At 62.9% G+C, this 13,299-nt stretch overlaps 1 protein-coding gene across 1 annotated transcript in view; it reads right to left on the bottom strand.

The window, feature by feature from the left end:
- STK32C (serine/threonine kinase 32C) overlaps window positions 1–13,299 on the bottom strand; it is a 63,443-nt gene that overhangs the window by 8,215 nt on the left and 41,929 nt on the right. Inside the window, exons 4-6 of the mRNA XM_012664808.1 lie at window positions 12,595–12,650; window positions 3,438–3,589; window positions 722–895 (exon numbers count right to left, since the gene is read on the bottom strand). Coding sequence (XP_012520262.1) covers window positions 722–895; window positions 3,438–3,589; window positions 12,595–12,650 — 382 coding nt within the window. The remainder of the gene's footprint in view (window positions 1–721; window positions 896–3,437; window positions 3,590–12,594; window positions 12,651–13,299) is intronic.

The raw sequence follows: 13,299 nt of genomic DNA, 5'->3' as shown, positions 1-13,299 counted from the left end.
AGCAGCCACTCCCTGCCTCACGGAGGGGGCCACGGCCAACACCCCCGCCCTGGGCCCAGCCGGCAGGATACCCCCGCACTGGACACAGCAGGGACCAAGGACAAAAGCAAGTGCTGGCACAGTCTGTCCTGCCACGTCCCCGACCAACACGGCCGCAGTCCTCACTTTGCTCTAACTTCCAGACACCCAGTCGGGGCTCAGTGACCGTCTGGTGCGTGCATCGCAGCCAGACGACAGAAGCCCCGAGGGCAGAGATGCAGAAACGAGGTCTGCTGGACTTTATTTATACCTCAGAGACCTTTTCGTTTTGTTCTATGGCTGCAGTTTCAGCCTAGTTTCTGCTTCCCAATTTTATCTGCTTCCTAATCCGCTTCCCAACTTCGTCCACTTTAAGCTACGTTAAAGCGAGCTCGAAGCCGCAGGGACACGGCGGATGGGCTAACAGAGGCCTGCAGTTATACAGAAGGCCACTCGAAGTGGCCAGGCCCTGTGGTCCGTGCACGGGAGCCCGGTGGGGCTGCTTGGACACGGCCCACCCTCGGGTGACCGGGTGTGCAGCTGTGGGGCTGAGCCTGGAACCGGGCACTGACCGGCCCGGGAGCCACAGCCGGGGCAGGGCTGCAGGCACATGTGAGGCCAAGGAACCAGACCAGCCTCTGCTGGGCAGTGGACGCCCCTCGGGTGGCCCAGGCAGGTGCTCCCCCGCCAGGTGTGCACACACCTGTGGATGATGTGCTGGCTGCGCAAGTAGTCCAGGGCCAGGGCCATCTCGCAGATGTACAGCCGCACCGTGTCCTCGGAGAACTGCACGTTCTGCTGCAGGTGGTAGCGCAGGTCCCCGCCCAGGAGCAGGTCCACCACCATGAACATGTCCTCCTCGTCCTGGAAGGAGTACCTGCGGGCACCCAGCGGGGGTCTGGCACACACGTGGCCGGGGAGCCAGACACGCTCCCACCACAGCCGACGCACCGCGTCTAAGCAGCGCCCTGCCCAAGGCGCCGACTCCACCCTGTTCGGAGCTGCTCAGAGCCCAGCCCCTCGGCCCAGCTGGGGCCAGAGACACCTGTGAGTGACAACTGGGGAGCAGAAATAGCAGCGCACGTCTCCGGGTTGTTTCGGGCTGCCCTGATTTCCTTTTCTGTAAAATGGGGATAAAAATATCTGCCTTGGAAGATTGTTAAAGAAAATGAGGCAGTGTGGGTGAAATCCTTGCCCAGTGCCGGGCAAGCGGCTGGCACTTAATAGCCAGCAGCCACAGGGGTGGTGACGGTGGTGGTGATGGTGATGATGAAGATGGTGGTGATAGTGGTGATGATGGTGGTGATGATGATGGTAGTGATGATGATGGTGGTGGTGGTGGTGGTGATGGTGATGATGAAGATGGTGATGATGGTAGTGATGATGATGGTGGTGGTGGTGATGATGAAAATAGTGATGATAGTAGTGATGATGGTGATCATGGTGGTGATGATGAAGATGATGATGATGGTGACGGTAGTGATGTTGATGGTGGTGATGATGAAGATGATGAAGGCTATAGCAAAACAATACTTTTAGGATTTTCTTCCACTTTGCAATTTGTTTTGTGAGCTCCCACAGATAACTGTAGTTGTTAAATGACTGGATCTTTCAAGAATAAAGTCATAAGAACTCTTCTTCATGTGATGTCCCTCTAGGTGCCCCCCAAGTGTCCCACCTTGATCCTCAGTGAAGGGTGGCCTGGAGAGGGTGGTGCAGGTTGGGGCCTGGGGAAGAGGCGTGGGGATAGAGCCGCAGAGCAAAGGGACCTAGGATGCCAGGCTCCAGGAGGAGCCCAGGACCCTGGAGAGCAGTGGACAAGGGCAGGTGACCTCCCACAGCTGGAGGCAAGGCTGTGATGGCCCTGCCCTTCATAGCCCCAGGAGGGCAGGAGACATCCCTGGCAGGCTGGCCTGTCGGGGTGCGGACATGCGCTGAAGCAGAAGGGGAAGGAAAAGCTTCAGCCCAGGAGCCCACGACCTAACCATGGGGCCACACGGCCTCCCGGACAGCCCCAGGCCCCAGAAGAGGGAAACCTTGGTTTGCCCTCTTTGCAAGAAGCCTCAGTGCCAACGTTGCTGCTGAGTGTCAACCCAGATGGCAGCCCGTCCTGGGGACTTGCGGGCCAGCCCACAGTGAGCTCCTCTCCTCCCCAGTGATACCCAGGAGTAATCACCCCATTTGAGGATGAGGGATCTGACCCAGGCCTGACCCACTCTGTCCATCGGGTGTCAGGGCAGGTTCAAGGGGCTCTCGGTGCTTGGACACCCCTTTGCCAGGATGCTGAAGACAAGACCACTTGCCATAAAGCCAGGGTCCGGCCCTGCCAGCCCTTGGCCTGCCTGGAGACCAGATGGCCGTGAGTGCCCTGGCGGCCACAGTGGTGAGGATAGTGGCCATGTGCTGACGGGGTGTGGGGAGGACAAGGCCTCATGCTGGGGAGGGCCGCGGCCATTCCTTGTGCTCCCCACACCCGGGGCCGAGGCCTTCGTGGGCATCTGTGTCTGCCCAGAGCCCGAAGGCCGGGCTCCCAGCACGGCACGGCCCAGCTCCTTCCCCCCCAGCAACTGTGGAGTGGAGCCACGTGACGCCGTTTCTGAGCCACACCGCACGGCCTCTGGGAAGTGGCCACGTCCACTTTGGTGTCCTTCTTCCTACTGCAGTGACCCAGGTAAACAGCCAGGCGGGGCAGGTCTGGGATCTGAGTGAGTCCCGGGAACAGCTGGCTCCAGACCCCCTGCCAACGAGGACGCCCGGCCCTGCTCCCTGCTATCCCTAAGCACAGCCCGGCTGCCCCCTCCTTTAAGTTTGGCTAATGGAGGGGGGAGGGGGGATTTAAATCTTCCAGAGGCTGCTCGGCCAGGACCGGGACTAGGACCACGACGGTTTGTCATGTGACTCTCTGGCTGCTAGGAACGTCCTGTGCTCTGTGGGAGCTTCTGGGGAAAACGCCCACGTGTGAGCACATCGCAGAGCGCAGAGCACAGAGCCCACTACAGGAGGCAGTCGGGGAGGACCCTTGCACGAGGGAGGACTCCCAAGAAGGTCAGGCATGAACCCCCAGCAGTCTGCAGCTCCTACACGTCCCGGAGCGGGTCTCGGCGCTCATTTTCTGAGAGGAACCCAAGATAGGCCCCTCAACTCCCCCCAGCTGACAGTGTCCCTTCCTTGCAGGGAGGCCGCGGGCTTCCGGCAGGCCTGGGGGGGGCACTGCGTTAACCCCAGCATGCCGTGGACGCCTGAACCCTGCTGGCCTGGGGTACGGGAAGGTGAATGGACGGGATGGGGCGGGCAGGGCCTGTGGGTGTCGGGGTGACCCTGCGGCACAAGAGCCCGAAGAGATGGGAGGTGCAGCCCCCTCACCAGCTCGCGGGGTGGGAGGTCTCCCTGCAGCGGGGCTGCCCCGCAGGTGAGCTCACCAGAGGTTCACCAGGAAGACGTGCTCGACCTCCTGCAGGATCTCCAGCTCCCGGAAGACGTTGCGGACCTCGTCGCGCTCGATGCACTGCTGCTTGTTCATGTACTTCATGGCGTACATCTTCTCCGTGTCCCGCTTCTGCACAATGCACACCTGGAGGGCAGAGGGCGGCTCGGCACAGACACGGGGACACGAGCTCCGAGGCCCCCTCTGCCTCCTGGACGCGGCAGAAGCACCGCAGAAAATCCTGGCATTCCAGACTGGCATGAACGGGCACCTTCCGCGAGAAGCCGGGACCCAGCCCAGGAGCGCCCAGGTGCACGGGGGCTGTTGGCCCAGGGGCTGCCCCCACCAGCCACGACCCAACAGGTGGCTTCACCTTGCCACGTCCCGGTGCTGCCTTCCCGGGGCTCGGAGAAGCAGCGTCTTGGGGCTGCTGGGGAATGACTGGGAGGACGCGCCTCGACAGGCCCTGCACCTGGGAAGCCGCACCAGCCACCTGCCACCTGCCCGGACACGCACCGCCTCGGGTCTCGGAAGACCCCCTCCAGTCCCAGCATGGCAAGAGGCAAGTCCCCTCCACATCGTCCTGCGAGGACGAGGCTCGCGGGACAAACCCACAGGCGCCAGGTTCCCATCACGACAGAGCCCTCCGTGACGGCGGTCCCTGCACACTCGAGGTGCAAAACCCTCTGAGCAGCGAGCTGTCAGTGTCAACGAGCGGGGCTGGTGTCGCGCAGAAACCGCTAAGATGGCGCTAATTGCTTGCAGAGAGGATCAGTGTGACAGAGCAGTGAGAAGCATAAGACCAGCCGGGCGTCCCTTGTGGCCAAGGAACGTCAGTCAGAATCGAGGGCAAAGATCCCCAAAGTGAGCCGGGAGCCGCGGTACGAAATCGCGGGCTACAGAGCCAGCAACGCTTCTCCCGTGCAAGCCGTGGAGAGACCGCTGCAGGACAGGTGGCCAGGGTCACTCCTGAGGCCTCGACACCCTCTGGTCTCGGTCGTTAAGGGGCCGACCCGGGGCTGGGGTCTGGGGAGGGCGGTCCTGCCAGTGCTGCCGCAGGAAATCCCTTTCCTTCTGAGGAAGGCATGTGCTGAGAAGAGTTTATGAGAAATGTCTTCTGGTTTCAAATTTTTCTTCGAAGACGACCATGACTAAGGCTGGGCACACGGCAACCACCGAGTCCAGGAACCTCCCTGCAGGAGGCGTCCCCCACAGGCGCAGATGCCGCTGCCCCAAATCCCGGAATCCCGAATCTCCTTTCTATCATGTGTCGCCCGAGATTCCTCACGCCATCCTCAAGGGACACCGCAGGGTTCTCTGGACTTGTCGCCCCGCATCCCGCCGGGGTGGACGCTGGCCTTGGACCCCGTCCCCTGGCTGCAGGGACTCTCCCTTGGACCAGGGAGCCGCTGTACGAGGGATCCACGGTGAGCTTGGCTGTGTGCCGGAGGCTCAGGCTGGCCTCAGTTTCCCCTGCGGTTCAGCCCTCCTCCTGGCTATCGATCCTAAGCGTATTATTAAACCAAGTAAGAATAACACAGCAATGCACGTTACTCAGTATGAAAACGCAAACAGTGCCAAGGGGGAGTAAACAGTAAAAGAATCAGCTGGAAAGAGTTGAAGGCGGCTGCCTCTAGGGAGGGCAGGTGGGCGAGCAGGGCAAAGAACTGTGTTTTTCATATGAGCTTTGTAAAACTACCTGTATTTGACTCTTAAACTGTATGCATCAGTAACTTTGATGTTAAGAAAATTAAAATAGCTAAATGATGGACAGATCTTTGCCCTCGATTCTGAATGACGTTCCTTGGCCACAAGGGACCCTGCCGGGCTACAGAAGGGCCCAGACAGTGCCGTCTGTGGGCTTCCAACCCTCACCCCCATGCCCTTCTCTGTTTCAAAGACTGGCGACTGCACCCAAAGCCTCCACAACAGGGACCCTTTCAAGGTGTCTGCACGTGTTTTGCCATCTTCTTTGGTAACCAGAGCCCATTTTGGGGCCATCTGGAAAGGCACCTGCTGAGACAGGCTGGTAATTACGGAACTTGCAGGCCCCGGGTCTCCCTGACGTCCGCACGACCGAAGTTGCCCAGCAAATCTATCCGTAAGCAAAGCTGGCTGCGCTCTAAGGCCCATCCCGCTGCCGAGGCACACCGCCTTCAGGGAGCCCACCGAGGCTGCAGGTCGCAGCTCGGCTGCAGGGAGGGCAGCCGCCTGTCTCCCGCAGAAAACCCGGACGCGTCTTCCCCCACAAGTGGGCCGTGAGGTTCTGCACACCAGGCGGCCTCCGTCTCCGGCTCCACCACAATTCAAGAAAAGCTTGTGAGTCTGCGTGGCAGCCCGGTGCAAGGTGACACACCACGCTTCCTCCCTGGTCCCCTCGCGGTCACGCTTCCTCCCTGGTCCCCTCGTGGTGACGCCTCCAGCCACCCCACGGTGGGTCCACATGTGCCCCTCAATGACCCAGGGTGTGGCCTTGTCTGGGGTAAGGGTCTAGGAGATGTCGTTAAGCTGAAGATCTGGAGATCGTGGGTCCGGCTGGGTCCTAAAGCCGAGGACGGTGTCCTCTCGGAGAGACAATCGGAGACTCGGGTGAGCGACGGAAGATACTGACCTGGAAGACGGGGCGCGGCTATGAGCCGACGGCGGCAGCCCCGGGAGCTCGGGAGCAGCACGGAAGGTTCCTCCCTGAGAGCTCCGGAGCCTCCCGCCCCGATTTCAGACTTCCCGTCTCCAGACTGAGAGAGAACCGTCTCTGCTGCAGCAGCCCGAGCCACACGCGCGCCAGTCCGTGAAACACCCGCCTCCCTTGTGCGTCTGTGGCCTCCCTGCCGCAGCGCCTGGGCACCGCGCTGTCCTCCCCACCTGCCAGCCGGCCACGTTGTCGGGCCCCATCCGGCCACTTCCTCCCGCGCCCCCCGGGTTCGGGGCCTTGCCCGGGGGGCCCGGGCCCGTTGGGGCCGGTGGGTTTTTTGGACGGTGCCCGGTTTTCCCCTAAAATGAACGTGATTCCGTCAATCCCATCAGCGCCCAGCCAGGGGGGCTGAGCCGTCTCGGGCTCACTGGGCCGACGGGAGGCTCCGCGTGGTGTGGCCCCTGCTCAGGGGGCCCTCGGAACGAAGACTTGTGGCTGAGCCTGGGCCCCACTAAACTACTTCCTGACAAAACTGGTCTCCACTCCCCAGGCTGCTCCCCGCAGGGATCGGCTGAAGCCCAGCTGGTCCCGCCCCGGGTTTCCGAGGGAGATGCCACCAGCACAGCACAGCCCAGGGCCGGAGGGACGGACGCGGTGTGATTGCCACTTTAACTGAACGCTGTTGACGTGTTTTGCAGATTTAGGTGATTCACCCCAAGCTCCTTTTCTTTCCAAGTAATTTCTGCTCCCCAGAAAGCAACGCCTGAGGACAGGTACTCAGAGCCTCTGAACATCGTAACAAAACCGCCTCCTGGACCCGCCCGGGGGAGCTTCCAGGGCCCAGGGCGGCTCGAGGACACGGGGACAGGGTGGGGCTTGGTCCCTTGGTGGTCAGGGTCGGGCACCACAAAACCTGGAGGCTCTGTGCCCGGGACGGCCCCGAGAAGGTGCCCAGCTTGGGGAGGAAGGGGCACCCCAGGCATGGGGTGTCTGTGGAGGGCTCGTGGGGTGCAGGGCCCCAGGCAGGGCCAAGCCCCTCGTCAGGACACGTGGGCCGGTGCAGAGGCTGAGCAGAGCCCGTCCAGGGAACACACAGGCTCGGACAAGGCACCAGAGGCCCCGCCGGCTCCTAAGCACCATGGCAACTCGTCTCCCACTTTCCTCCTGCCCCTCTGAGAGCCCCCCCACCCCCGCTGTCCTCCTGAAGGCCCCAAGAATCTGCGTCCGTGGTCCCTCCTGCCCAGGCCCCCTCTCTCCCGGGGTGAGCTCGGGCTCTAAAAGGACGAGGGCCAAGGTTCGGGGGAGGCTGGGGAGGGCACAGGCTAAGGCTCCAGCTGTCCCGACGCTAAGCAGCTGCTTGCTGGGCCTCGGCTGGTGGAGCTACGAAGCCTCACGAGGCCACGGAAAATGGCCACAGACCTATCGTACAGAAACTGGCATCCCACGAGGGTACCACGGCAGCGGCTGTGAGGATGAGGAGCTGGTGGCCACACGGCCTGACGTGGAGGTTCTCCTACATCTGTGGTGACCGTGCAGTGGGGTCATTTATCCCGAGATGCTGGGAGCCACTGCACCCTACGGCTGTCAGGTTCAGGTCACGCAGAGCTGGTCCAGCTCAAAGATCCACGGCGGGGTGGGAACCGCGGCCGCACGCAGCCCGCGGCATGCGCACACAGTGTGCCCTGACCCCAGACTCCCCACGGAGCAGCCAGCAGCTCAGCCGGTGGCAGGTGCACCCAGACCACCGGCCCGTCCCTGCACCCACACTCACTCTGGCTTTCCCTCCCCCGCCCAATGTCATCTCTAATCAGCAGATAATGTCACGGCTCAGTCGTGCGGGAACAGCACTGGATGGCAGCCACTGCGGCAACGGCGCTCAAACCTCATCTCTGTCCTCGTGTCACAGCTCTGAACTCAAAGGACAGAGGCCGTTGGTGTCTTCCGAGCCCCTCTATCTGTGACCATGTCATTCTCTGGTCCTCACACGCAAACAATGATTTTGATGAGGTTGGACTCTTGGCTTTTATCCACGCAGACCCCTGGAGATGCTGAGGTCCTGTGGCCGCGCTGGGTCCCCTCCCTCCGGGAGTGTGGGGACCCCTGGGATGTTCCCCGTCCCGTGGGATCGCTGCGGCCGAGGACGCGAACTGCCCGGATGGGCGGGGCAGGCATGGCAGGGGGGCGTGCAGTGGGCTGGCCCCGAGGGGACCAGGCTGGGCTGACGCGGGAGCCCGTGCTACTGGAACACCATGGCCCGCAACCCGCAACCCTGAGCCAGCAACCAGGTGACATCCCAGAGCCCAGACGCCTCTGTGCTGTTGGTGGCCAAAGCCACTCTGCGGCGTTTCCCGAGGGAGGCAGCAGCCTCCAGGGCCAGCCTCTCCCGCGTGGACCTGGCAGGCCACAGGCTCAGCTGCGGAGTCGCAGCCACACTCCTGGCGGGGTGATCGCGCACCAGCCTCTGAGAGGTTGCCATGGCAACTGCCAAGCGCTGTCTTCTCGCTCAGCAGCAGCCGAGGAAGGTGGTGGCTCTGGGGGGGGAGGGGCACACTGTGGGCTCCGCCAGGGAGTGGGGGTTTGGGGGGTCCTGGCCGGACAGCGCCTCCCTCTTCTCGCCCCTGTCCAGGTCCATCTGAAGACCTGGGGTCACAGCGAGGACAAGAGGGTCCTCGAGATGGCTGGGGTCTGTGCCAACAGCACTTTTTACCCCAATTATCTTAGTTCTTTTCCCCAAACTGGGAAATGCAGGGGCCTGGGCCTTGGTCCCGGGGCCGGACTGTGCTTTCCTTCCCTGCCCAGGTACCCCCAGGCCAGCCCCTGCCAGAGGCCCGCAGCCAGGCTGGACCCTGCTGCAGGGAAGAGTCCCCAGGCCCCACAGCTGGAGGAGACCCCCACTCCTGTGGGCCTGGGTGGGCAGGGGCAGCGTGGCCGCACCCTGTGTGAGCCCTGGGCCCAGCCTCTGCTTGGGCACAGAGAGGGACAGCGTGTGCCGTGGGGGCGCAGGGCAGTGCCGGGGAGTCAGAGAGAAGGAGAAGGGAGGAATCCCCCAGAGTCCGGGCCAGGCCCTCAGGGGGACGGAGGGGAGGGTGCAGGACAGAGCCTGGGCTTCCAGCTTGGACAGCCAGACGCAGAGCCAGTCAGGCCCTGAAACGTCCATCCGGGGCAGGAGGCTCTCGGACCCCCAAAGGGACACCCACCCTAGGCCTCCTAGGGGCTGTGCCTGCAGATGCCCCACACTGGCATCCTGGGGCTCTCTGGGGTCTCCTGGCCGGGCACCCACCTTTCCAGGGCTCTGCAAGACCCCCAGTAGCTCATGGAGACCCACCACTGCCCTGCAGGCAGCATCGGGGACACACCGTCCTCCAGCTCAGGGCACACCTCGCACGTCACTCGAACAACGACTCTTTCCTCGGACCCCGAATACCTGCCATGAAGCCCAGAGTGGGCCTGGCCGTCACTCCACGAGGACCCCCACAGGCTGGCAAACCAGGCCCGACCCAGCCCACACCTGCTGCCCCAGGCTGGCTGCAAGAGCCTCGCCCGGACCCACCCAGCTGTTCCTGCCACGGGCGCAGCCGAGGGGGGCCCGGGGTCAGGTCCACACCGGGGAGGGGAAAAAAGCTGGAAAAGAAAGTCCCTCATTTATAGTAACAAAACATTGTATATAAGGACACGACAATAACAGATGTGAGAACAACCATAATAAACACAACAATGTGAAGAATTAAATGAAAAACTACGAGACTATGAGTAAAAGGCACAGACCCCCGCCTGGGTAAGACGTCACCTTTGCTCTCAACCAATCTTAAAAGACGTTCCTGTCCCACCCAGGAGACTTAATACCCGGGCTTTGTAACCGGCGGGGACATGCAATCAAAACCGTATGAGACCCCCGCCCCCGGGTGGCCGCTGTCAAGGAAAATGAAACAGAACAGAACACACAAGTGTCTGCGGGTGTGGAGGGGCTGGAGCCCCACACGCCGCTGGTGGCAACGAGAACGGCGCGGCCGCCGCGGAGAACAGCTGGTGGCTCCTCGAAAAGCCAAGCGTAGAATTACCGAAGGATCAGCAAATCCACCTCTGGTGGCAGAATCGAAAGCGGCGGCTCCGAGCGGTCTCCGCATACCATTTGTAGCAGTTTCTGCACAGCAGCCGACACGTGGACGCAAACGGTAACCACAATGCCACACGTAGACAACGCAACGCGGCTCAGCCTTCAAGAAAGGAGTGAGTTCTGGCACGGGCTGCAACCGGAGGAGCACTGAGGACGCTCTGCCACGTGAAATGAGCCGGCTCACGGGACCAGCACGTAGGATTCCACTTAACCAGGCGCAACGGACTGAACTGTCCCCTCTCGGCCTGACCCTCACGCGACGGTGGCAGGAGCTGGGGAGGGGGTAGGTCACAGGTGGGGCCCTCGTGAATGGGTTAACGCCGACGGCTCTCTCGCCCCCTCCCACCACGTGAGGACGCAGCCAAAGACTCCGTCTGCGCCAGGAAGAGGCCACCGCCAGACACCAAAGCTGCCGGGTCTGGGCCTTCCCGGCGCACAGAACCGTGAGAAACGTGTTTGTGTTTAATTCACCACCTGCAGGACTCTGTTACTTCTGCACTTGGACCTGAGCAGACCAAGACAACGAGGTACTAGAGTCGTCAAATTTGCAGAGACAGAAGACAGCATGGAGGTTGTCAGGGGCCGGGGGAGGGGAATCAGGAGTCTGTTTAATAGGGACCGTTTGAATTTTGCAAGGTGAGAAAGTTCTGGAGAGATGGTATACAACATCATTGTGGATATACTTAACGCCACAGAACTGTACACTCAAAAGTAGATAAGACGATATATTTCGTTATGTGCAATTCACCACAATATTTTAAAAACTGAAAACAAAAAAACGAAAGCCAAACACCAGAAACAATGAGCTTGCACACCCGTTTCCTGGCGCTGGGCCTCAAAGGGCGGAGCAGCTGCAGGCCAGGGGTCCTTTGGCGGGACACGGACACACCCACCGGGCGGCTCCACGGCCTAGATCTGGTGCTGGGTGCAGCAGGGCCCATGGGCACCTGTTCTGTGGGTAAGCAGGACGGCTCTGGCCCCCCTGCATCCCCGCCCCTCCCGCGGGGGTCACCGCCCCGGCCACCACAGCAGCTGGAAGGACCGCAGGGCGTTTGCGACAGGCCTCCCCTCCCACACCCCCAACACCCACCCAGCCACCGCGGCCCACGGACCCTTGGGCCGAATCAGGCAGAAAGGAGCCCTCCAATTGTGCCGCCAACTTGCATCTGAAAATGAGACCTTGCTCTGTCACCCCCACTCTGCCGTGGCCCATTTCCCGGCCTTCAGAGCCAAGAACTGGTCAGAGGGGGCGGAACCCTGGGGCTCTGCCGACACCGCCCGGCTGTGCGTGAGGGACACGGGGCTGTGCGTGAAGGCAGTCGGGGGACACCAGGGCCGTTGGGGAGCAGGGCCTGGCCGACCCCACACACGCCAGCACAGCCCAGGCTCCCAGCAGCCCTCTGGGGCCTGACTTCTGAATGCCCGGTGACCCCGGGGTCCCCCCGTCTGAGCCCACCCCTCCTGACTGTGCTCACAGCAGCTGTCCTCCGCGGTCAGAGGGACAGTCCCCAACCCATCCTGCCTGCCCCGTGCACCCCCGTCCCCTGGGTGACAGAACTCAGGCTCAGCTGGGAGGACAGGCGGGCAGCGGCTGTCCCCACTGGCCTCTGACGAAGTCCACCCGCTCTGGCCCTCACCTCTGAGGTCAGCCGTCTTCACGACCGACAACACGCGCATGTCGTCATCAGCCCGACGCGCAGAGGTGTTGAGAATACTCTCCTGGGTGCAAGAGCTTTTCCAACAAACTTGTGCCAGGGTTGTGATCTCCCCAGGCCTCAGGTAGCCCAGCGCAGCCACCGTGTGTGACACAGTGAGAGGAGGTGACGGACCCACTCACGCGCCCTGCATCTGACGCCTGGAGGCAGCGTGATCCCGTTAAAGGGGGACGGCCGAGGATGAATAGCTGCGTGGCCAGGCCTCCCGGGACAGCTGAGGGGAAAGTGTCCCCGCAGAAGTGACTCATCCTCCAGAGCCCTTTCCAGAGGCTCGTTAGGCCTCTTTGAATTATAATCACCCTCGGTCCCTGCACAGCACGCGGGGCGATCAGGACGGGAGGACGCAGGAGCGGGAGGCCGTCCCAGCGGCCGGTTTGGAGGACAGGAGGGACGGGGACGGGCTGAGGACCTGTCACCTGCACACCCTTGCAGCCGGGCACGGCCTCTGCACTGGCCGCTATTTTGGCCTCCAAGAGTCACGGCGGCTCCTGGGCGCCGAGGTGTCGGCCGCACCGTGGCCCGGTCTGGTGCCCAGCACCCGCCTACTCCGCGGGAGGGGCGGCTACGACCTCGCTGGCGGACCTGGAGCCGCCGCCCAGGGGAGGCTGCTGGGCGGAGGGGACGCTTGTCTAGCGCCACTGTCCCGCCACGGCCGCGTGCTGGGCCCGCCCTGCCCCGGGCGCTGCCTTACCTTGCCGAAGCTGCCCTTGCCGATGGCCCGCAGGATCTGGAAGTGGTCGAAGTTCACTGCGGAGGGAAACAGAGGACGCAGGTGAGGTGGCAGAAAGGTGTCGGCTCCAGCCCCACCGCGGAGCAGCTCCCCACCCGGCACCCCCTGCAGCCTGCCCAGGGCCCCCCGACCCGGAGCGGGGCCAGTCGGGGGGCTCCAGGCTGAGCCCAGGCAGAGACACCGGCCTGGGGCCAGGCCGCGCCCTCTTCTCAGGACTTTTGGGGCGCGCACAGCCCACAGAAGGGATAGGGCATGAACCGGCCACACAGCACCTGAGTGCCAGGCTGAGCACGGCTTCCTTGTGCCCCCGCACCCAGCGACCCCCCCACTGAAAGTTGCCTCCCACCAGTGGGGACCCCAGCGGGGGGCCCAGGGGGGTCAGCGAGCCGCGTGCACAGGCACAGCATCCTGGGCCCGGCCATCGCCGCAGGAGCAGGCCATGTCCCCTACCCGTGCCCCCCCCCCCCCGCCCCCCCCCCCCCCGTCTGCCGGGATTCGCTGCACACACCTGGGGGCCCACAAACAGCCCCAAGGTTAATGACGGGGTGAGGCACAGAACTGTGGCTGCACCCGTGACCCGGCGTGGCCCAGGAGCACCTGCACCAGGCACGGGGTGATCCAAGGCCCGCTCGAAACGACAAACACGTCATCTCTGACCACAATTGT

Source organism: Propithecus coquereli, unplaced genomic scaffold (assembly GCF_000956105.1).
Source record: "Propithecus coquereli isolate 6110/MARCELLA unplaced genomic scaffold, Pcoq_1.0 Scaffold911, whole genome shotgun sequence".
Taxonomy (NCBI): domain Eukaryota; kingdom Metazoa; phylum Chordata; class Mammalia; order Primates; family Indriidae; genus Propithecus; species Propithecus coquereli.
The sequence above is the reverse complement of the archived record's forward strand: the minus strand, read 5'-3'. Positions and strand labels throughout refer to the sequence as shown.